We start from the raw sequence: 24,657 nt of genomic DNA on the forward strand, positions 1-24,657 counted from the left end.
GTCTCGTGTATTATAGGGTTTTAGGGAATCGTTTTGCAACATCCGATACGGTCCGATGGTTCCTCTGGTACGAACTGCGCATGCGCTATACCACAGAAGACTCGCGCATGCGCAGTTCGTACCGGACGGCTCATCGTACCGTATCGGATGTACAAAACGATTTCCTAGAACTCCCCGCTGTAGCACTCAACAAACCGTCCCGAAGTGCTACGTCGAGGAACCTTTGCTCGTCTTCCAGGGAAACGCTGCCACGGGAAAGCACAGTTCGCGCGTCCCGTATTCGCGACTCCAGCGACCTATAGGGGGCGCCACCACCAAACAAACATGGCCGCTGGGTCCAGGTCGCGTCGGCTCGGCCGGGCCGCCTGAATGGGTGGAGCATTCAATTTCACAGATTTTGTTTTGTTTAATGCCCAATTTTATGAGTATTTGAACTGAGACGGTTAAGTGTAGCTGGTGCGCATAAACTTGCCGAGCATAGTTTTGTTTTGCCGGTGTTTTTTGTTCTTTTCATGTCAAACTTGCGTTTCGGAGACTTCGTTCAAAACCGAAACTATGGGCTCCGGAGAAACGGTAATAGAGTCTGATTGGTTTTGATCATCTAAAGAAAGCGGCGATGGCTACAAAATTGTTCCACCAAGAGTAATTTTTAGCTACCTCGCATGCCTCGACCATGCGACTTATCTGTCCGCGAAATTGAGCTTTTGTGCGTGTCCGCGTTTCAATGAACAGCTCCAGTCGCGTGCTCGGTCAAGAACACAGGCTGCAGGCAAATTACGAAAATTAAGCAAGCGCTTCTTGAGCCAAAGAGCATGTTAACCCGCTGGCGCTTCACTCAGCACCTGATACCCGTATTTAAATTCAGGTTTTAGTAGCAATCGAGAAGTCATTTTGACGAATATGCGGATTATGTATTATATTACGTACTATGTCCCACTAAAGCGATATTAGTATATTCTTCGGGTTGAAATATGAACTTAGTTGACTAAGTATTAGGTGAACTGCTGAATAAAAGTATATTCGACAGACATAGAGATACTACTTAAACTTAGCCAAATGGTTCTAGCCGGTAGAACGGAGAGGAATGCGGACAAACTGAGGAGAGTCTTCATCGGAGATTCACTCAGACCTCTCTGCAATGAACTTGACTTCGAATCCTGAACGGATAAAATGAGTATTTTTTGTGGCCGGTCAACCTGAGCAATGTAGACGTATATTGCTGCTGGCTTTGACAGGGGTTATAATATAAATATTGGAGGCGCGATAGATCCTAATGCCGTGACACCTTCTAACTTTGCGAGACGCGTCCCCCACCTTTTGAAAGCAAAAAATTTCCCTCATTAATCATATGCAGCGAGCAGGTTTTCTGAATCAAGTAATAGCGAAATCAGCCCAACTCCTTCAGTGTGGTCTTGTTTGGCGAAAAGCAGCCAAGATGAATAGCCAGCGCACCGGCCGGCGTTAGTGGCTCAAACTTGAAGCTAATCGAGCACAACGAAACTCAAGAAAAGCAGCTATCGAACCTTCCCATTCTCTTGATTGCAACATTGGTGTTCCCTCCAGTGAAACACCTCGTCTGTCGACCTCAGTCCACTGTTCTACATCCTTATAAAGAAACCACTTATCGGTTACCAAGTAGTCGTCACTTTGAATGTGATTCGATACAGACAAGAAATCAAAAAGCTTTTTCCGTGATTCCTCCCCATCCAAAAAATTGAAAGCACGCGACCGTGTGTTGTGGAGTAAACGGGCTTTCAAACACGTGATGGAAAGAAACAATCTACTGAGGCTTCACCACACTAATGAACACTCAGGCAAACTTAAGAAATTTTCGAGCCTTCGTCAAATTACATTGCTCGCCCCCACGCCGACAGCACGTGTCCGCGAAAGCCACCAGAGACGCGGCGGGGCGCGGAGCGACCTGGACCGACTGGTTCCCGGTTTTCCCGCTTGGCGGCGTCCGTTTCGCTGGAGTCGCGAATAAGTTCGTCTAGTATCGTAGTACACCTGAAATACCCCGTGTGAGACATTGGAGAGGTCAGAGCTTTTCCCGCTTATTTAAGCCGCCGTCTCACAGGTAATGCATCAAACAAAATAGATTCTGCAGTAGACAGTGTCGGAGGCTTTCCTTGTATGACGTCACATTGGCCATACAAGAACTGTCAGCAGACATGTTCGAATAGTGTGCATAAAGTAAACATGCTTCCAACATGGCGCGTAGTCAGTGCACGCAGATGGTTCTCTCTTCACGTCTGCATACCTAAATCTGCCGCCGACTTGAATGTTGTCTTGGCTTGGATTTCGCAGGTGTCTGTCGGACACGGCCAGCGACTACGTGGAGTTCTCCAACTTCCGCACGGTGGACCGGAAAATCCCGCGGCACTGCGGCAACCTGCGCCCGACCAAGATAGAGTCTGACGCAGACTTCTTCCGAGTTGCCTTCAAGTCGAACGACAAGTTCGACGGCACAGGCTTCGAGGCCTTCTACCAGTTCAGGAACAACCCGGGTACGTCCGGGGCAAATCGCAAAACAATATATACCTTACCAAAAGGTTTTTCTTTTTTTTTTATGCGATTTTTTGTTTTGGATTTGTCACTGTTTCCGACGACAGAACACGTTAACACACCGTTGCCTTCCATCAGGGGTCCTTGAACATTTCCGGTCTTCCTATATCGAAACTGAAGGTCTCGCTGTTTTCGCAAGATGAGATCCATTCTCTTTATGTATGAGAAAACGTCGCTTTTTGTAACTACGCTTCCGTGTTTTAAATAAAAACCGATAAACTCCGAAAAGAAAAAATTGTGTCGGGGTAAATCGTTAAAACCCAAAACAGAGCTGTTCTTAGAAAAAACTAAAAAAGTTTTACGGGAAGAAAAATTTTAACTGCAGCCTTATTTCGTGTTCACTCGGACATAGCTCACTCCGAACTGTCCGCGAGGGCTGTTTCTTTCTTCGAAACCACGCACTTTTTTTCGTTTCCTTTCCTTATTCTCACGTGGGCGTTTCCCAAGTATTCCGGTCACGCGTATGTTCCCTGGATCTTGGAGGAATCATTTTTTTTTCAAAGTAAACTTTGGGAATTTTAGCTTTGTTTTGTTTTTTCCAACATTAAAATTTGATACCGAGAAACACCGAATCGGTAGAAAACAATTAACCTCGAAAAAAAAAAAAAGAAGCTTGAATTGGAAGAAAACTAAACCTCAGAAACAAGGAACCTTGCTTGTAAAGTTGGCAGAAATATGTGAAGTACAAAGGAAAGAATAATTCACAAAATATACGCCGTTGGGAAGTGTTCCACGGAAAACCGATAGATGGCTCCTGTGTGTGTTCTCTCGTCTCAAGCTCTCGCAAGTGGTTGTAACGGAGTTGATCACAGTCAAGTGCAAACGTGAAAACCAGCCATTAGGATGGACCGCAACGGATGCAACGAGTCATCTTAGCCAATGCAAAAGCCCACGCGTGCGACGTGACTTCACGCTCTGCGTGTCCCTCTGCGCCACTGTAGGATCACGTGACACGGTCTGTTCTATAGTTTAGCCCCGGTTGGCTCGTAGAGTCCGCTGCGGTTGCGCGATGGGAAGCCAAAGTTCCATTGGTTACGGGGTCTTTGCCTCTGCAGGAAGGACAGAGGAAAGACACCGGCGTAAACACGTGTCTGAACCACTCACTTTCGTCGTTCTTGATCGGTTGCTACTAATGTGCCTTCATATTCGGTTAGCGTGCTTATTTGCTTTGTTTCTGTGCAAAACAAACAAGTTATTTGGCACTTTTGTGGAATGCTATTCAAGGGATTCGGGGTGTTTCGTAGAGATTACAAAAACAAAAAAACTGTATATAATTGTCGACACGGTTTTGGAAGTTACATAAAAAGTCGGTAAATCGGCTGGTAAATCGGTAAACCGATGTGCCAGCAAAAGTCTTGGAGACAATTGCAGAAGAGATTTTTTTACAATTTCTAGGTGATATGTGGGTTTATGTCAATCATGTTGAGAAAGCATATACCACAATTACGTAAGTAATTATTGAGACTAGATTAGAGGTCAATTCGTGACAACGGATCTTCTATGGCTTTAGATTTTAGTTTGACCTTTAAACATGCGTTGTTGTGTTGTCTTTTTTTTTTAATTTTATGACTTTGAAAGTTATGACTTTTGAAAAAGTGTGCATCCTAAATACGCTTAGGACAATTGTTAAACAAAAAACATCATGGTCTTTTTTTTCGGTGTAACGAAGTAGTAGAATAACGCGATTCTATTACAGAAAAGAAAAAAATACGCTGATGCTTTTTGAGGATTGCAGAAAGCACTCTTTCCCGCCGATCACGACCCTTGTAATCTTGGCCTAAAAGCTGCAAATATCTTCAGAACTGTTATTTTTGTCATTTGAAAATGCTCGAATAACATGGCATTGCTTTTGGCATGCATAACAAATTTAAAACGCACAAATTGGGATTATTTTTAGTAACACATTCGGAAGTAATGTTTCGTGTAAACATGTTGCTACAATAACCTAACAAAGCTACCACAGCTCGTTAGAATCTCCTCAATGTCCAAAAAGAAACATGCAGAAATTACATTAAGAAATAACGTGCTCGTGTGATACCTTATGGCAACAATGCCTCGCAGCTTGAATAAATGGTTCGTTGTAAATTCACCATGGTATGAGTTCACGTGTATGTTAAATTCCACACACAAATGAATACAATTGAGATGACAAACTCTGTAAAGGACACCGTATTCAAAGAGGTTTCATCGCTCTGTCATACGCTTGGCTTCACAGTTCGTTATTCCAAACAAAGGTAGAACCGATATAGATAAATATCTTGCGTTCATTCTGTTTTCTTAACGTCTGTTGCTTTCGGCAACATTTCAAACCCAGCTGCAAAATGTTTTATTAAGGTGTCGAGGATAGGGCCTGCCCAAAAGGTCAGGAGACGAATAAAGCTTAGGACGTCGTAGCAAATCGGTTCATATTGCCACTCGTTTCGCTGGCCTCTCCGATCAATCTATCATGCAGATCCCGTCTGCGTAGACGCGCAGGGTTTGTGCGCGCCATTGACCGAAAATTTATTGTATGCCGTTTCGGCTTCTCGGTGGGGGGCTACCACATTGCGCGCGATAAATTTTGATAGGATAGGCAAAATTACGTTTCGAACATTTTGAATCTACAGCCCGAGTCACACTATTCATATATCATACAAAAAGACAACCTGCAAACACGAGCCACAGCAATATTTGTGGTTTGAATGCCGCGTGTTTCTCCTTGAACTCATTGCCATGCGGCATTCGAAGCACGCATCTCGCAGTGACTCGCGGTCGGATCTATATACAGACTGTCTTTTGTATGATGTATGTAAGCAGTGTGACCCCGTCTTTAGTGCAGTGATGAAACGTTTGCGCTCTTCGCTCACACGAGTCCCACGGCATAGCTAATGTTTGCATTAGTAAGGACCTGAGCGCCTGAATAAACATACTTGGCTGGGGAGATCCAGTGAGGAAAGCTTTGCCGTCAATTTGTGATGGGTCTTAATGTAGCTTCAGACGTTCATTCGAGCTACATTCGTGGACGATATGGAAAGAGTCAAGGCGAGCATGTGGCTTCCAGGGCCTGCCGCGTCATCTAGCAGAGGAAAGCTCAACCCTTTTCGAGGCTTTAACGGCCGTTCAGTTGTTGTCGTGACTCCCCACTTGACATCTACGGCTTAGTCTATGCTTATTGCGCCGGGTGTGGGCGCATTCTGCGACAAAATGGCAAGATCAAGCACTGCTGAATCCGCCGGGTCGGTAGGTTGAGCGATCATTTTTGGGGGCATTTGATAATATTTTCGTGGGATAAATGATGATAATCGATTTTTTATTTAATTTTATCGGTGTTCACTCGGCACTCGCTTGCCGACTAAGCGGGGAATAAAGACGAAAGTAGAACAACTGCTGAAATGCCGCTCGTTGCCACAGTAGTCTCGATGGTAACTAAGCTTTCTTTTATACAAGGTGTCTTTTTCTTAAGCTTCACAGTTTTGTTTAAAATAAACCTTAAATGCTACACTTATACTGTTTATGCAGGTCAATTATTCGGCCAGGGGGACTTAGTATAGGCGCTAATTAATGGTAACGATCGCTCAGACGATAAGTAAAATTTATTCAATAACTTTGTAATTAGTGAAAATAAACATATAGTTCAATTTAGTAACTTTCTGAGCGTCATGCCAAACCACTAAATCAATAATCTTTATTAATACTTCGAGCTTGTGGGTAGCGTAGTTGTGCAAAAAAGGTACCTCTCGTGCAGCAGGTATTGGCTGGGGCTAGATAAGAGACGGTAAAATCGCGCGGGCGCCCTACCGCAACCGGTAGCCTCGCTCCAGCTACATGAATGATACCTCAACTATGTCCCCCTGGCCGTATACCTCACCTGCACAAACCGCGTAAATGTAGCTTTCACGTCTTTTTTTTTTTAACAAACACGTAATGCTGTAACAAACAAAAACACTCTGTATATGCCGTGAAGGTCTACAAAGCCACACGCTCAACTGGGCTTTTTCATATCACCCTCAACTGTACGCCCAAAAAGTGTGAGAGAAGAGGAAACGAGGGCGTGCGGAGACCAACGAGGTAGGCGGCGACGTCTGAACGGCGAGCCCTGATTGGAAAAATTAGTGGGTCGGCCTAAAGCTAGCTGCCTTTGTCTCCACTGCATTCGTTGAACGCGCTAGGATTTGAAACGCTGGCGTCCGGCGTTTTGTTTTTTGCATTCGAACACGTTCGACGAGTGCACTGGAGACAAAGTCAGCAATAGCCTTAGATGTACCCACTAATCGTTCCAATCAGAGCTCAGCGTTTTGACGGCTCCTCCGCGCTCTCCGTCTCCTCCTCTCTCTCACTTTCTAGACGCATACATATTTTTGAAAGTTCTAAAAAAGTGAAAAGAAAAAAATGAATGTTATAAGAGTTAATGACGCACGAGCAGGCTTGTACGGTGTACATGACAAGTAATCAAATTACTTGCAATTAAATACTTATTGGAGTAACGTTGTAATAATTTTAATACGTTGCTTAGGATGAAGTGACAAGGTTGATCTCATTACTTTTTGGAAGTATTAAAAATACTTGTTTGCGGCAGCTCATTACAAAAAAATGTTAACCAACCTGACCCAGCCGCAGACTCCGCTTCGCGGCGATATTCTGATGTTGCTTATTACTGAAAACAGCTAATCTCAGGTGTCGATGAAACGATTTGTCGATGAAACAATCTGTTGATGAAACGATATGTCGATGAAACGATGTGTCGATAACGTCGATGAACTAATTGCCACCGCCTGGAAGCAGCCAACCATAGTTTATAATTAATGTCGGCTTCCCTGAACATAGCGCTATACAAAACGTTCAGGACCACAATCAGCGTTTTTTTTTTTTTTTGTCTTTTTCTTTTTTTTTTAACGTATTTGGGAAGTTGAGAACACGGATCACGTTCCTGCGCTGGCAAAAAGCGCCGCAATCTTCTCAATCCCGGTACGTCACCTCGAAGCTCAAGCGAGTGAATGGCAATCCGATTATAAGAGGAACGAAAAGTACTTCTCGTGCAGCATTTATTCATTTTTGGTACCGGTGAATGGTCGTCCCGTAGTGATATCAAAACCGTCGAACACGCAAACGCTTCGTGGGGGCACCTTCTGGCACAAATAAGCGAAAAAAAAAACATGGCGGTATGTTGCCCCCTTTGCCGCTCCCAAAAGCAGAAAACAGGACTAAACCCAAACTCCGAGCAACTACTGCGGGTCGAACGACGGAAAACACATCCAGAGCAAAGCTGGACGTGAGTAGGTTTCGAATGTCGAGCTGCCAAGCCTTTACTCCGGAACGAGATCGAGAAACACAGAGGCGGGAACGCGAGCAAGCAGCGAAGACGCTGAGGGCGTCTTCGCTGCTTGCTCGTCTGCTTTTTTTTGCAGAGGTTGTGATGACGTCAGAGCGCCGAGCTCTGATTGGCTTGATTGGAAGGATAGTGGGTAGACCTCAAAGCAAGCTGCCTTGAACTCTACCCACTATCCTTCAATCAAAGCCAATCAGAGCTTTGCGTTCGAACGTCAACACAACCTTAGCAAAAGTAGCAGACGAACTTGCGCTCCACATAAGACAAAGTGGGCGTCGCTTTATTATGCGGCGTAACGTGAACACTGCCACTAGTGGCGCTGCCAACCAGCTGCCAAGGTGGAGCGGCGCGCCCTCTATAGGTGTCGCACGCTCCCAATATGGTTGTTATATCTTTCAATGTCTCAGGCAAAAAGCGGTGTCATCATGTCAGTGAGAAAAAAAAAATAGGCCCTGTCTGTAGAAAAATGTTTTCTACGCTCAAGAAATGCCAAGTGCTTTAAAATGTCCCCTTTGCTTTTCCACCTTTCCGCCTTAGATCCATTCACGGTCCGGCAAGTCTCGGCTGTACAGAATAAGCAAGAGGGTAAGTTTTGAATTATCGGCATGTTGCTTGACGTTTTTTTTATCTCACATTTGCGTGAATTAATGCTGTAAAATAGATGCGAAGAGAAAAAGGCTGTGTTTTGATGGCACTGTTAGGAGTACGAGATAAAATGCGAATAGCCTCTGCACAGATGTGGGTATGGACTAAGCTCTCAAGTTTTGAACAGCGCTCCTGGCTAAGAAAATATAACGATTTTAGGCCGCGTTTCGGTTATGTCGTATTCGAACGCTATGAAAAAAAAAAAATACCGGAAGATCCATTGGTGGATTTTTAGGGGATGCGTTAGCATGACCCTTGGAAACGCCACACACATTACACACTCCCCTTTGGGAAACGCTAACGCTGACCCCTCCACTTTTCTCCTTTTGGCATTCTGTTTTGGCTCTCACTTGTGTTCTTCTATTTTAGATGCGGAGCATCTCTTGCTCGGGTCTATGTCCCGCGGCGTCGTAGTCCGCACTCACACTACGCATGCGCAACTCTCCTCCTTCCCTCTCTCCAACAGCTGCGCGTTTACTCTCTCCGCTCTCTCTCTCTACCAGCTGCGTGCACTTCGCGTGCGTTCGCTTCTACTCACACCGCGCGCGCATGCGCAACTCTCCTCTTCTAGTCACCTCTCCTTCAAGTGTGGATATAGACCATTCCATTTAGCACTCCCTGGCCGGCACCATTTTGTTCGACCGCAGCGCCCTCTCCACACATCCGGGAAGTTCAGCGGGTTCGGCGGTGTAAAACGAGAGAGAGGGCACGCCGCCGACTCCGCTAGCAGACGACGAACCGGGAGGTTGCCGTTCTCCATCTTTGGGCTGTATCGGCGGGCTCTACCGAACACCGAACTCTCGCTCGTGGCTGCCGTTGTGAAGTGGTTCGCGTTCTTAGGATAGTTGTGGCTACTCCAAAATCAGCCTATAGCTCTCTGTTGTTCTATTTTGCTAAATGATAAACTAGCATATCTTTTTTCCGTTACTTAAATAGCTGTTGAGTCAGCCGGCAGTACTACCCTCAACTACTGCGTGTATTGCGGCAGGAGAGCACGTTTTTATTTATTACTTCAGACTTCCACTCACGGTCGCTAAAGGCCTACACCAGTACGAACTTTTGTATAGTAAAAAAGGTACGGCAACCGGATTTTCTTTTCGCCAAAGAGACCGGCCAATCTGACACAGTTTTCCCTATTTTTGTTTTTTATTTGCACGCAGGTAACAGTGCATTTGGACCCTGCGAGTCTTTTTATCTAGCATAGTATTACACGATAACTGGCATACCAAAATCTGCGCATCTGCGCTTGAAAGTTCCAAAATGACGCGATTTTAAACAGAGTTTGCACGCCAGCCGCACGCTACAGCCCACTCGGCGGAGTGGACGGCTTGCGGAGGAGAGGGGGAGTGCATTTTTTTCTCTCTTACCCTCTCTGCTATGACCCTAATGGAACGGTCTATAAGCAGCGGTAGCGCGCTGCGCGCGTTCAGTTCACCGCTGTTGACTCCACTTCACTCCGTTTTTCCGATGAAGTGTGATGGAAGCAACAGTCCCGTCAGTTAGTGGGTTGGCGCAAGCAAGCGTCAGCACCACCCCACAAACTAACAGCAACGCTACGTGCACTGAAGACAAAGCTGCGCAGCGAAGGGCACGCGACGCTGAGCGCAAACGCTTGAAGCGAGCGGCAGACCCTGAACTACGGCAACGAGAAGCGGCGTCCATTCGTCAACGTCGGGCGGCAGATGCTGAACTACGACCACGTGAAGCAGCGGCGGTTCGAGAACGTCGAGCAGCAGAACCTGAGGTTCGGGACCGTGAAGTTCAACGTAAACGTAAGAAGCGAGCGGCGGAACCCGACCTTCGAGAACGGGAAGCCGCGTTGGTTCGTGCACGTCGAGCAGCAGAACCTGAGGTTCGGGACCGTGAAGTTCAACAACGTTACTAACATCGTTAATAACACCGTTAATAACGATCCGCGATACTCCGCATCACCCCATGGCTCCCCTCGGGAAGATGTTTTGAAGCCTCTTTCTGGCCTCGTAAAGCGCGATCCAAACCAACGCTTCTTTTTGCGCCTGTAGGTCGTGCGGCTGCGGATGTGACGCATTTCGTGGCGTTTTTGCTGTTTCCGGGCGCGCTTTCTGAGTCAGAACCGTGCGCTTTGGTTTGGACGGGCGAAACTGCGGGCGAGCGCGCACGCGCGCACGCAGGCACGAGCGCACAAGCAAGGTGCAACTGCGACAGACTGGCCGGCCAGACGGCGAGAGAAAGAGAGAGAGAGAAAGGTCGCGTTGTCATGCTGGAAGAGAATAAAAGGGGGGGGGGGGAGGAGAGGGCAGCCAGACGGCGAGAAACGCGGAGCCGGAACTAGCTTGCCCTCCACCGATTGGCCGGGACAGAGGAGCGCCCTTCTACGTCACCGCGCGTTTTTGTGCGCGTTGAGAAGTTGAAATTATCCAACTTTCTTGTGCGCGCCCTGAAATAGCGAAGAAGCGGCGCGACGTCACGAAAATACGTCACATCCGCAGCCGCACGACCTACAGGCGCAAAAAGAAGCGTTGGTTTGGATCGCGCTTTACGGGGTCAGTGTTAGCATTTCCCAAAAAGGGACACGTGTGGCATTTTCCAAGTGTCATGCTAATGGATTCCCTAAGAATCCACCAATAGATCTTCCTGTAATTTTGTTCACCCTTTTTTTGTACTCTGCCATGCAGAGTACGTCAACGACCTTAGATACGGTCATCAATATCATTCGTGGAAAGAACCACATCCATACCACTCGTGGAAGGAACTCCATCTATATCATTCGTGGAGGGAACGGTGTCCATCGTTTTAACTACACACACACACATCACAGCCCACGCACCGCTACTACGGGAAACCAGAGCGAAGAACAGCGGCGTACCAACTTGTTTTTGAGTGTGTGTGTGTGTGGGGGGGGGGGGGGGGGGCAAACCAGACTCAGAGTCTCCACCCCCTCCCCCCCCCCCCCCAGCGCCGGGGGGCGGGCTGTTTCAGGGGGGGGGGGGGCAAAACACATGGCTTGCCCCCCGCTCTAAGAACTGGGAGGGGGCAACTGCCTTGCACCCCCCCCCCCCCCCCCGGTTGGTACGCCCATGGCGAAGAACAGCAGGCGACGGCTCTTATAATATCATCTCGGTCCTTGTAGGATTTTTTTAATAAGAGCCTTGATTTAATGGAAAGTCCAGGCAGCTGTTGGCGCTCCATCAGGAGTTCAAGATAGATCGAAACGTACATTCTGGAGGTGCCAGTGAACAGTATATTCTTCGTTTCGCATTTCATGTGTGTAATAGAAAGTAAATATAATGTAACGTTTGCGGCGATTGTGTTGAAACGTCCTCCTTGTACAAAAGAAGAAACACACACCGGCGTCAATCCAGTCTAAAACAACGCAGTACAAATTTATTTTCAGCATAGGAAGTACTGGGCGGACACGTACACAAAAAATAAAAGTTATTGAAAAGGCAGGACGAGGTCTGCGTTCCACTTCGTGGCAGAAAGCAGGGAAATACCTTTATTTTCACTGAAGTACCACATGACACGCTTCCAAAGTATTGAAAGGTTGATGCTTTGATTTAAGAGGGCAGAACATATAATGATACTTAATGCACTAGACACGACTAGCGTCTTTTTCTAATATTATGGATATATAAATGAACAGTTGGCTATACCTTTCTTTAGACACTACCTCCAGGAAAGGTGTTTCACAATGTGTACCGCCTCTCCTCTGACTGGTGTGTCTTTATGATTCAATTTTACGGGTTTAGTGGTAAGCCGTAATAGCAGAACCTCACCCCTCTTCAATGCTCTGTTTCAGGACTAAGCTCGTCAACTCTAACAACTGTGCTCGCACTCATCCTGATGTTCCTGATTGGCCAATAGGATGCTTCGCCCGGCACAGGCTGTGCCAGGACTCATTTTCATCCTACTCCACCTTCAAGCACTCTGCGATCAGACTCTAGGTGCTCAATTGCGCAGCGGGCCTGGCTCCGTGCCTGCGTATATTTTGTTGGTTTCTTCCGTGTGCGTGGAGGGTTTTCCAAAGACTGGTCGTACCCGCTCCTGTTGCATTCTTTGCATATGTTTTGTCCCCTGCCTCGGGATCAAGAGCTACTTGGAGTGGTCTCAAGTCGTAACCATCCTCAAGATCTTCGTAACCCGTGTACCGAGCTACAAGGTGGAAGGACCAGACGTCGGTGTTACCCTCAGCGTTCCTTGTACGAGGCCGTGGTCCCAAAACAGCCGGTGTGGTAAAGCGCCGTGACCCGTGAGAGTGGGAGACTCACACCTGTTTGAGGTTGGAAAATGCTGAAGACGCAATTGTACTCTCTCATAATTTGGAGCTGTACACAACAACAAAAAACAATACATGTTTGCTTCGGGTTTGTTGTGCCTGAAACATGAATTTACATTCTCTCTTTTTGGGTGACCTTTTGTTGTTGAAGCTTACATTGCACTACGTAGCATGATTGGATTATTTGTCCGGTAACTTACTTCATGTGTTAAAAAAAAATGTTAGACATCAAACGCTGAAAGTAAGCACCATTTTTTTTTTTACTTGAATAAAAACTGGGAATGATTTGAAAATAAACAATATTTCTAAGTTGAACTGTACCTTCTTTTGTTTCCTGATAAAGAAAAAGAAGTGTTTAATGAACCGGCAAAATGTATTGATTTGTCCTAATGTACATAAAGATTTCACCGCTCAAATATTTACCCTTTTTCTTCAGTTTTTAGTGCACTCTCTGAAGTGCTCACACTTGCAAGTCAGGGTTTGAAGGGCTTAGTTTTATGCCAAACGGATAGCTTGAACCGGCGAGTGAAATGCCAGTGGCGTGCACACAGAGACTATGTCTCGACGTATTTAAAGGTTAAAACGTCAGTTGTATTTTTCTGTAATATTTGCGCATTGCGGTTTTTAAGCGAACAAGGAAATCTGGTGTTTTTCATAAGCGAAAACATTGCGTGAAATGGGTGGAGGATACATGAAAGTGCAAAGAGAAGAGGAAAAAATTTTTTTTTATTAATGTTGACATTGCTCTTTGAACAGAAGTGCTCTAGATTTCCAGGGTAGAAGTAACGTCAACCTCTGTTTCTTTATGGGCTCCTAATAGCCCCCTTTGCTTGCTAGACATCCCATTTGTGCATTACTTTATTGAACCGCGTTATGTCCGCATAGCCGCTGTATATTTTTTATTTGTGTAATTTTTGCTCTGAAAAACTTTTGTATCACTTATATGCTGATGTTTCTTTTTTTTCTTTTTTTTAAATAAAATAGAGATATATTACAATTAGCTTGCCATGTTACACAAATCCAAAAATTCGTGGAAATATATTTATTTCATTATGTTCTTACGTAGCTATATATTTTAGAAACCTTGAGCAAGATATGTGATCTAAATTATGTATTAAACCATAAAACTTCAGTATAACAGATCTGCGTTTCGGCGCTCTACGTGTTCTACTTTTTGATTTAAGTACACTGCTAATTAGCCTTGAAATATTAAATTTAGGTAAAACCATGGTTCAAAAAATAAATAGAGTTCTTAATTTTTTTCTGCTTTGGTTGTTTTGAAGTTGCTCATGCCTGTACCCTTTCTTTTCCATCTTCTGCAGAACAACAAATATTGTTTCATATTTAGGATGCCCGACACAATGACGTATAACTTACACAAATTATAGTTGTTACTGACATGTTTAAGCTATCTGTTTACTTTTTCTCTCATTGCAATATATTTCTTCGCCAATACTTTTTTGTATGTGCGTGCGATTGACTTGAAATCCTTTCATCAAGCTCAAAGGTGAGTGTTTGTTTACAACGTTTTACTGTATTTCTGCGTTATTACAGCCAGCCAGGCAATTAAGAAACGCCACTTTCACGAATAAAATCTGTCAACTAGCACTCCAGTGAGCATTTGAAAGGAGAATTACGGAGCATTCTGCGAACTTTTTCTTGCTGTTGTGTTTAGCTTATTTCAAAAAGTGAAACTGGTACAAAAAAAAAAGAAAAAAAAAATTTGAAAAATCATTTGAGCAAAGATACAATATCAACTCGCGATGATCATGCATTTGAATAACAGCTTTCGTCGATTAGAAAAGTTTTTCGTTGTTTTTTGGCTGCGGTGCGGAAATTCGAAAATTATTACAAACCACTTACCACTTTTGTTGTTTACTTGTTCACGACATTAAAAATGTTGTCAAAAGTGACGTTCCTAAGCTCCCGGAACATCAATATCAACTACAGTCGTTAGGTTAAAAAATTGTGCGACGTTCGCACGACATGATGAGTTTAGACAGCGTCAGCTTTGCAGCTTATTTGACGACATGACGATAACGATCGTTTGGCATAGGCGCCGATCGTGCGTCATACGCTGATCTGATATTGAAATGACGCCGATTTAGCGTCGATACGCTGTTGATGATTAAATTATTTTAAAGTCGTGATGGGTTTTCCCTCCAAATTTTGCGGGGAAACGGAAGTAGTGCGACGTCTATTTTTCCGCTAAATTTAGCGGTAAAGGAATTCGTCCGTCGGTCCCGTGACGTCAGGTAACGTGACACTAATTTTCCCGCCAAATTTTGCGGAAAAACTGGATTGGTGCATGGGTCACGTAGCGCCAATTTTTCCGCTAAATTTAGCGGGGAAAGCGAATTGTTGAATAGGTCACGTGGTGGTCAAATTTTCAGCTAAATATAGCCGGGAAACTGAATTGGTGCATAGGTGAAGCGAAATTAAATGTTTACGCTAAATTTAGCGGGGGAACTTTTCGTTTAAATGCTCACGCCGTCGAAAAACGGGGGAACGGGTGACTAAGAGCTGACGTTATAAAACTAAAATAATAATAAACGCGATCGTTATTCAACTTCTATAGCTGGGAGGAACGTTTATCGCGATTTCGAAACCTATATTCACCCTGGAGAGGACGCCATAGAACTACTAGGTTTAGTCTCTTCGGTTAAGTTCAGATCTGCGTGTCAATGTGGTAACTCGTTATGAAGTCACTCGAATTTAAATGAATCTTTGAATGAAGCTTTGGTAAACGCTTTTGTTCTTATGCAAAGAAATCTCTGTTAAATTATGTAAACACAATCACAAATGCGGCTACTATAACTTCGAAATTTTTAAGAGTCTCAAAATTATAACAAGCAATTGATGGAAAGGATTACAAATGGCTGAGTTAATATCTCAATATCAGATGCCATAAAGCAGGGGTCAGCAACGTTTTGCAGCGGCTGGCCGAGTCCTCCTGAAGCCGACACGGATTGGGCCGGACGGCAAGGGGAGGGATGGGGAAGCCAAAAAAAAAGGAAAAAGGCAAAAAGGAAGTGAAGAGGTTCCCTGCTCAAGAATGAGAATGCCGGACCGTGCCAATTGGAAGCGCTCCTTGTTACTGTCTAACAAACACCATCTGTGGTCCTAACTTCCAATTTGACATGTCCTTGGGTCTGTGAGGAAGCTGCTGGGGGAGAGGGGAGGATCATTTTCTTGGGTTATGCCGGGGGCCGCATAAAACTACTGCGCGAGCCGTAATTTGCCGACCCCTGCCCTAAAGTGAAAGCGCAATTTGGCATGTCCTTACAAAAATTATCAATGAGTTTCAACTGAGTTTATAATGTGCTCTATAGGTATACATTAGGGGCTAAAATCGAAACTCATTGATAATGTTTCTGAAGGAGCGTTTTTAAACGTTATTTGCACGTTGCAACGTGACTACTTGGGGGGAGGGGGGGGGGGGGTTACTACACCCAATGCTTACTAATGTCCGCTTAAAGAACTCAATAAAACATTAATTTTAATAACAGACAATTGATGCCAGATTCGGTGTCCTATTCCAGCACCTCGGTCCTCTACCTTCGAGGGTCTAGAAATCCGCAGTCTTCAAGCGTTTTTTGCTGTCGTTCTGATAAATTTTATGTAAGGTTTTGTGGTCACGCACGCAACGACACACCGCGGCTCCCGAGAGAACATTTCTCCGCTCAACTCGAACGGCTCCTGAGGGCCTTGGAGTACGATACCCGACTCAGGTGCCACGTCGTCGGCGGAAGTTACCGCACGCTTGCATCAGTTCCGCGCAATATTCAGGTTACACAACGTTGAATAATAGGCCCATGGCTTATCTTCGTGCCGCGGATACTGCCCTCTAGTCAGGCTGCCATACCGCCTCGCGATTGCACAACTTCACGCCACCGCGACGTAGCCCTACGGGTATCACAGAATACGGCGCAGGAGAACAGATAGAGACTGCGCAGAGGGACTTCATAACAGAACGGCACCAGATTAGAGAATAGAATAGAATAGTTTATTTCAGACATACATGTGTCATACAGATGTCTGGCCGCTGCAGCAAAATAAGGCAAAAAAGCCCTCTGACGAGATCTTCTCTTAAATCTTAGCTTGTGCTGTACAGTTCTAGAAATTGTGGCACCACTGTAAACGGAACGTGAAGCTTTCCACTTCGCTCTATTTAGAAGCGCAGTGTTTCCTCCCGGTGTTTTGAGGTGTTCACATGCGCGGATGGTTTGACAGACCTCAGTGCTAAAGGTCATGGCATCGCATCAGCGATTTATTAGAAAAAACCAGGACGGTGACTTCTTTTGAAGTCAAATATTTGCAACTGGTTTGTGAAGCGACCACCTTTCGTTTGGTTCAGTGGTTTTGAATAGAAAAATAATGTGCTTGAAGGGTAATAAAATAATTGATTTCAGTTTTTCTATGTAGGTGCGAATATACCGTACAGCCTCAAAGACTGCCAGGGCGTTTTTTTAATGGTGGTATGGCTTACTTTGATCTTTGAGAGCGTAAAGCTAGAATACGACATGAAGATGTTAGAAAGTTGTCCTTAGTGCAACCTTGGTAAAGCACAACCCCTGCAGCGCAGTGTGTAATGCCTTTGGTAAGTTCCATTGATGGCAAGCGTAAAAGAAGATCGGACGAGACGATCCGGATATCCATAGTGAACCCGAGAAAGAGGAATAATATAAAAGGAAGGAGAGAACCGGAAAATGTCCGGACAATCACGTCTTACGTGATTTTTTAAGAACCACTTTTCGTAGCATTGTTTTAAACATATTCCCTGAAAAGCTCCTCCAGACCGAGAATCACGCGAGACGAATGCACATCGGGGACTTTAAGCTAAGTTTGGAAATGCAGTAAACTAACTTTTAGCTAGAATTTTCGGTTGCACCGTCCAATCCTATTTTCTCAAAAAAAAAAAAAAAAGAACTCACTTTACTTGATGTTTACTTTTAGCTTCCCAGCACGAAGGGCGGACAACATTTGGATTTGGACTAGGTGCTTCACACGGTCGTTCTCTGTCTTTGAATAGTCACTGATGCCAAGTAGCATCTGTGACTATTCGAAACGTTCCAAAATCTTCAGGGTAAGGGTGAAAGGCCGTGTTCATCATCATATGAAACCAGCTGGGGGCAGTTTTTAACCTAAATGGTAAGTGGCTGTAGATATAAATGTGAAAAGGCGCTATAAACACCGCGAACCTTCTGGTGTCTTCTTGTAAATGTACAGAACCTGCCAGAACACTTTCTACAAGCCAATCTTCGAAAAATACTTGGGGCTTCCGGTTTTGTCAATAGAAAGTTTTAGTATATCGTTCCGGTGACTCCGACACCGCCGCTGCCTTTTGGCATGACTCGTATTTTATCGGGAATCGTTATCGGGGGTATGGGAACGATCTACTAAAACACTGTAATGATAGAGTCGATGTGAGGCATTGGATATGAAACGGGCAATGTGTGGTGGTTTACTGCTTGAGGGCCAGTGCAAAGATGGATGCCCGCTTCCTTCGGACTAACCGCTCATTCACACTGGAAGCGGATCCGCGTTCGCAAAGCGGTTGCGAACGCGGTTGTATAAAGATCCAGTGCAATTGCACGCGCACTGATGTCATCGAGTGCGCGTGCAATTGTACTGGATCTTTATACAACCGCGTTTGCAACCGCTTTGCGAACGCGGATCCGCTTCTAGTGTGAATGAGCGGTAAGAGTGATAGGTGGTGCCGAAAGAAAAATGAAAGGAGAAATTATATCAGAATTCAGTAAGTCTTGCTCTAGCTATATCGTCTTTTCTCGCTCCCAGTGATAAGACGTCTACCCCAGCACAGTCTTGTCATCAAGCTCGAAGGTTCTCTCAAAATTTGTGTTGTTGTGAGGATACTGGATATTCCTCAATGCACACTAGTTACGGTAAGCTTTCAGTGACATCGTCTTGCGATTTAATGGTGCGAGAGTGCTACCTCCAGAGTCTACCGAGCTATTTGGTGATGGACCAACCAAGACAGTTGAGGTCCTCCCATTAGAGGCTTGTGTTTAGTTGGTTTCTGTCGGGAATGACAAAAGAAAATTGTCCTCAACTTCGTTAAACACTAAGCATCTTGGTTCATTTTCAAACCCACCAACTGAGAGTTGTTTTGTGTGATCATAATAGCTTCCTCCGAATTCAAACAGGCCTTCATTTAAATATCGATTTCAGGATAACGGAAATGAAAGGTCCAGCATATATACAAAAGCTTTGACTGGCTCATTAATTGCAAATATGTAAAAAAAAAATTGAAGACGTTAAAGTCACAATATTTCTTTTTTATATGAATGCTTTTGGATTTCTCCCCACACCGTTTTCCTTCTTCGCTGACCTTCATCATTTGAGGCTTACGCGCGTTCCGAATCTGCGCTCTAGGTGAAACCAAGAAAATATTACTGACAGAAGTATCGCGTTACGCTTGAGCAAATGTAAAGCCTTAATTTCTGAACTCAGTAACAAATAGCGCATTTCACTACAACTGCCGTGAGCAATGAGAGTCTGAAATTTGTGTTCTCGTCCAATGAGTCTGCACAGTGTCACGAAAACAAAATGCGAGGGGCCTATTGAATTCTTCATTAGCAACACTTTCACAGCCCACGGGAAGCAACAAGATGGCAATCATGTCTCGATGGCATATCGCTAGATTAGATTTATTAATGCAAAATCACTAACTGTCTCGTGGAGCGAGCTCACGTCATCAGTCTGAAGCGCGAAAACGGCAGATAGTTTCCTTCGGTTCTGTAATAGATCCTTCAGACAGCGCGGTGGGAACAGAACAACAGTTTATTTCCGTATGAGCGTTTATATACACTGCGCATGTTATGATAAGCGAACGCGGCTTGCGTTGGTGATAGGCGCGGACAGCGATAACAACAAATATACCTTGTCACTACATGACACTCCTTTCTCCTACGATTAGATGCACAAAACAATAAAGAACGCTTGGTTAATCATTAATGCCATAGCGTACAACAGGATGTCGATTGCGTGTTGATCTTCGTGGTGGAGCCGGAGCTTGCGTTGCTGACTCAGTGCTCGCCTCCGGCCGCTGGGACGTTCCCGCTGTAGGTGGGAGCCTGAAGTGATAGTCCACCCTTGTGCTGGCATCCCCTTGAGGCGCCGTCCAGGCTCGTCTCAGCTGGTTCCGGTGTCTGTGATGGCGCTCCCCGTTGTCCAGTTGGACCGTGTACGACACCGGGCCTCGCACTTCCACCACGGTAGCTGCTTTCCACCGGGGTCCTGGATTGAAATTCTTTGCGTAGACTGCGTCACCCACACCAAAACACTTTGTTGGTGACGCCTGAACCTCAGGTTCACGCTGACGATCTGGGTGAAGTCTGTCCAAGGCTGTCCTCAACCTCCGCCCCATCATCAATTCTGCCGGCGACTTTCCCGTGACAGAATGCTGCATGGTGTGTTGTTTAAACAAGAACCGCGCAATCTTGCACTGAGTTGTGCCTTCCTGTTGTTTCTTCAAAGCTTCCTTGACTTCTCTTACCATCCGTTCGGCCCTGCCATTACTGGCGGGATGATAAGGTGCTGCGAACACTGTACGAACACCGTTCAATTTCAAGAACGTTTGCAATTCAGCACCAATGAACGCTGTGCCATTATCAGAGACGATTACGTCTGGCACCCCGTGAGTCGCAAACATTTTCCTTAAGCTGGTGACGACAGCTGAAGATTTCATTGATGGCATGATTTCTACCTCTGCCCAGTTGCTGTACGCATCAACTACAATTAGAAACACTTCTCCCTTGACTGGCCCCGCGAAGTCTATGTGTAGACGACTCCATGGTTGATCTGGCTTGACCCAGAAATGCACTGGAGCCTTGGGGTCGCTTTGGCGGTTACTTTGACACGGCTGACAGTACCGCACAAATTCTTCAATCTGGCTGTCCATCTTTGGCCACCACATAAGCCCTCTTGCTGAAGCTTTCATGGCACTCATTCCCGGGTGGTTTGCATGTAGCAACTGAAGTACCCTCTCTCTTGCCACTTGCGGGATGACCACACGGTTTCCCCACAGTATGCAATCACGATGCAACGACAACTCGGACTTCCTTACCTCGTAAGGCGCGAACGTATTGTCCGGTTGCCTCGACGGCCAGCCACTGAGGATCCAATCCTTGACCTTGGATAAGATGCAGTCTTCCTTGGTCATCCTTGCGATGTCTGCCGCCTGGAGTGGAGCATACTCGACAGCTTCAAGCAGGAGCACGTCCCCCGGTGGCTGTGGCTCGTCTTCGTCTCCCACGATTGGCAGACGACTAAGCGCATCAGCGTTGGAGTTGTCTTCGCCCCGCCTGTACTGAATGCGATAATTATACGCCCCTAACAACAAAATCCAGCGAAGCATCCTGGGCGACAGCACTTCTGGCACCCGCTTCTCTGTGTTGAACAACCCCAACAGCGGCTTATGATCCGTTACTACGGTAAAGTCTCTTCCGGCCAGGTACTGGTGAAATCTTTTCACTCCAAAGACGACTGCTAAACCTTCTTTGTCAATCTGGGCATAGTTGCGTTCACTAGCACCGAGAGTTCGTGAGGCGTATGCTATAGGTTGCTCTTTCCCGTCATCAGCCCTATGCGCCAGCACGGCCCCTACCCCGACAGGCGACGCGTCGCAGCACAAAACCAACGGCCGCTTGGGGTCATAGGGAACAAGTACTGCATCCGAGCTAAGCAACTTCTTCAGCTTTTCAAACGCCCGCTGGTGCTCACCTGTCCATTTCCATTCTTGCTCGTGGTCCAAAAGCCGATGAAGGGGTTCCGCCACTTCTGTCTTCCCCTTGAGGAAACTGGCGTAGAAATTTAACAACCCCAAGAAAGCTTGAAGCTGCTTCCTGCTTGTCGGCGGTGGCGCTTGCTGAATGGCGTCCGTCTTGGTCTTGCTCGGGTGGATACCTGCGGCATCGATTCTATGTCCCAGGAATTCAATGCTTGCTTGACTGAATTCACACTTTTCTTTGTTTACTCTTAGCTGCGCTCTTTGCAGACGCGCCAGCACGGCTGCAAGCCTTTCCGAGTGTTCGTCTGCGTTGCTTCCCGATATCAAGATATCATCGAGATAAGCCTTCACCCCCGGAATCCCTGCCAATAACGTGTCGATGACTCGCTGAAACACCCACGGAGCCACCGAGATTCCAAACGGCAGCCGCCGGACCTTGCATAGCCCTTTAATCGTGTTGACGGTCAGCATTTCTGCTGATTCATCATCTAGGCTGAGCTGTTGATACGCCTGAGTTAAGTCGAGCTTGGTAAAAATTTTACTCGACCCCAAGGTCGCTAGCATTTCCGCGGTCGTGGGCAAAGGATACCCGCTGCTTTTAATAGCCTTGTTTACGGTACTACGGTAATCCCCACATAAACGCAAGGTTCCCTTTTTTTTCCTCACCACTACCAGCGGTGTCGCCCAGTTTGAGTACTCAACCGGCTCCCAGACGCCTTGTTGCACCAGGCGATCCACTTCCTTGGCCACGTCGTCCTTGAGGGCCAGCGGGACAGGACGACTCTTGAGAAACACCGGGCGGGCGTCCTCTTGAAGCTCTATGTGAACTGGCGGTCCGTTGAATCCAGGCAGGTCACTGCCGAAAACCTCAGCAAAACGCGATGTCACGTCCTCCACCTTGATCTGCTGAATTCCACTCAAACGGATGCCCAGCGACTCAAACCAGCTACGTCCGAGTAAACTGTTACCACGCTTCTTTATTACTAACAAAGGTAGCTCTGCTCTACAGCCTTTGAATTTCACTTCCACGTTTGCCCGACCCACCACGGACAATGATTCATTCGACCAGGTTACAAGCTTTGTGCCGGCTTCTTGCAGCGGTATCTGGCCTCGATTCTTCTCGATCAACCGAAACGTCTCTTCACTCACAATCGAGCAAGATGCTCCTGAATCGACTTCCATCGGAACTTTCTCTCCTTGAATGTGCACTTCTACCATGAACCTTTCAGCCTGTTCACGCACTTCGCATACAGAAAACAATGCGCTCATTTCATAGACGCCCTTGTTTTTTTCCTCCCGCTTGCGCAGGTCAGTTGGCTTCCGCGGCGTCCGATTCTCGTCTTTTGAACGACAAGCTTTTGCCACGTGTCCAACCTTTTTGCATTTGAAACAAGCAGCCTTTCTAAAACGGCATACATGCGGAGCGTGCTTACCGTTGCAGCGGAAGCAGCTGACGTCGTCCGCCTTGGTGTCCAGTTTCATGCGTGTCGCTTGAACCAGACCCTCGCTTTCTTTGGTTCCGTCTTGAGCTTGCTTGCGTATATCGCGCTGCTGCTTCTCCGTTGCCTCCGCCGTCAGCGTCATGTCGTACGCCACCTCGAACGTCAGGTCGCGTTCTGCGAGCAGCCGCTGTTGAACCGCTTCATTCTTGATTCCGCATACGAACCGGTCCCTCATCATGACGTCCAGTGGAAGCTGTTTGTCACCGAAACCGCAGTCTTCAGCCAGCTTACGGAGTGCCGTAACATACTCCGACGCCGCCTCACCCTGAGCTTGGTTTCTTCGGTAGAATAAGAATCTTGCGTACAGCTCCGAAGGCCTTGGATGCATGTGCTTCCGCACCGCCCCCTTGATGTCGTCGTAGCTCGCCGCCGTCGGTCTTGCTGGCTTGACCAAGGTCACGATCAGCCCGTAAGTGTCCTCGCCGCAACAACTCAGCAGAACCGCTCGTTTTTGCTCGTCCGTGGTTATCTTGTTTGCAGCGCAGAACATCTCTAGCCGTTCGACGTATTCATCCCAGGACGCATTCGTGCCGAGACGATATTCGCCGATCCTGCCGACCGACATCTTGCCTTACTCGACCGGGACTCGCCCGTCCGCCGATTCGCCTCGTCGCCAATGTAATAGATCCTTCAGACAGCGCGGTGGGAACAGAACAACAGTTTATTTCCGTATGAGCGTTTATATACACTGCGCATGTTATGATAAGCGAACGCGGCTTGCGTTGGTGATAGGCGCGGACAGCGATAACAACAAATATACCTTGTCACTACATGACAGGTTCCATTGGCTGCCGCGCGTCAACGGGGCTCTCTTTGGCCGCTGCGCTCATCAGTTTCCACGGCCGCTCACCCCATGGCGCTGCGTGTCCATCAGCGCGGAGCGTCCAAGGTCACCAGGGGAGCACACGCGCCGACCGGCGACGAAAAGTACGCAGCAGACGACAAAGGGAGCGGACGAGCGGCTTGCATGCTTTCCCATTCACAACTTGTAAGGAATGCTTAGGTGTACCTCGATCTTTTTTTTTTCTTTTTTTCACTGGAAATGCAAGATTTTTAATTAATTTCTCAAAGGCGTTGTTAAAACATGGAAGAATAAAGACCATAAGATGTGGTAGCATGCGGAGGACAGGCGAAAAAATGCGCGATGCGACCGAAGCGTTGTTAATTTTCGCAATGTCACTCAAACATTAATACAACAGGAGACGCCACCTTTCATTTTTATCGGAACTGCACTCGGGGGCCAACAACCAAATATATGAACCTTTTCAACAGCACTTCAAAGGGTGGCTGGTCATTAACTAGAGTAGAAGTCGTAAGATGAGTGGCAGGTGTAGTCAGAATCATAAGGCTCAACCGATTCTCCCAGGAATATTTTTCAACATGATAAGCCACTGTGAAAGTGATAACGCTAAATAACGTAACCGAGATTTTTATACAAGCCACGATCGCTCCCTAAAGAGAGATACTGTTCGTCTGGATCCTACAGAAATACAAGAGAGATATAATTGATTTTCCACAGTTTTCCTGGACATCGGCGGTGCTCGATTCGGTTATATTACGAACACTCAGAGTAAACCTTCTTCAACAGAAATATAGAATCACGACTACCCTGCCGCTCTCAAATACGATGCGT

General features: G+C 46.3%; 2 protein-coding genes across 2 annotated transcripts in view; one reads left to right on the forward strand and one right to left on the reverse strand.

The window, feature by feature from the left end:
- Nucleotides 1–13,085, forward strand: part of LOC8037574 (suppressor of lurcher protein 1) — a 195,728-nt gene extending 182,643 nt beyond the window's left edge. The window contains exons 10-12 of the mRNA XM_042291212.1: nucleotides 2,308–2,507; nucleotides 8,408–8,455; nucleotides 12,294–13,085. Coding sequence (XP_042147146.1) covers nucleotides 2,308–2,507; nucleotides 8,408–8,455; nucleotides 12,294–12,358 — 313 coding nt within the window. The 3' untranslated portion in view covers nucleotides 12,359–13,085. The remainder of the gene's footprint in view (nucleotides 1–2,307; nucleotides 2,508–8,407; nucleotides 8,456–12,293) is intronic.
- On the reverse strand, nucleotides 12,682–23,602 carry LOC121046102. The gene is made up of 2 exons (XM_042291213.1): nucleotides 22,956–23,602; nucleotides 12,682–12,764 (listed from the first exon to the last, which is right to left on the reverse strand). Exons 1-2 carry the CDS (start codon nucleotides 23,587–23,589, stop codon nucleotides 12,682–12,684), a joined length of 717 nt encoding a protein of 238 aa, XP_042147147.1. The 5' UTR covers nucleotides 23,590–23,602.
- Between the last annotated feature and the right edge of the window lie 1,055 nt (nucleotides 23,603–24,657).

This window comes from Ixodes scapularis, unplaced genomic scaffold (assembly GCF_016920785.2).
Source record: "Ixodes scapularis isolate PalLabHiFi unplaced genomic scaffold, ASM1692078v2 PGA_scaffold2__306_contigs__length_199485367, whole genome shotgun sequence".
Taxonomy (NCBI): Eukaryota; Metazoa; Arthropoda; class Arachnida; order Ixodida; family Ixodidae; genus Ixodes; species Ixodes scapularis.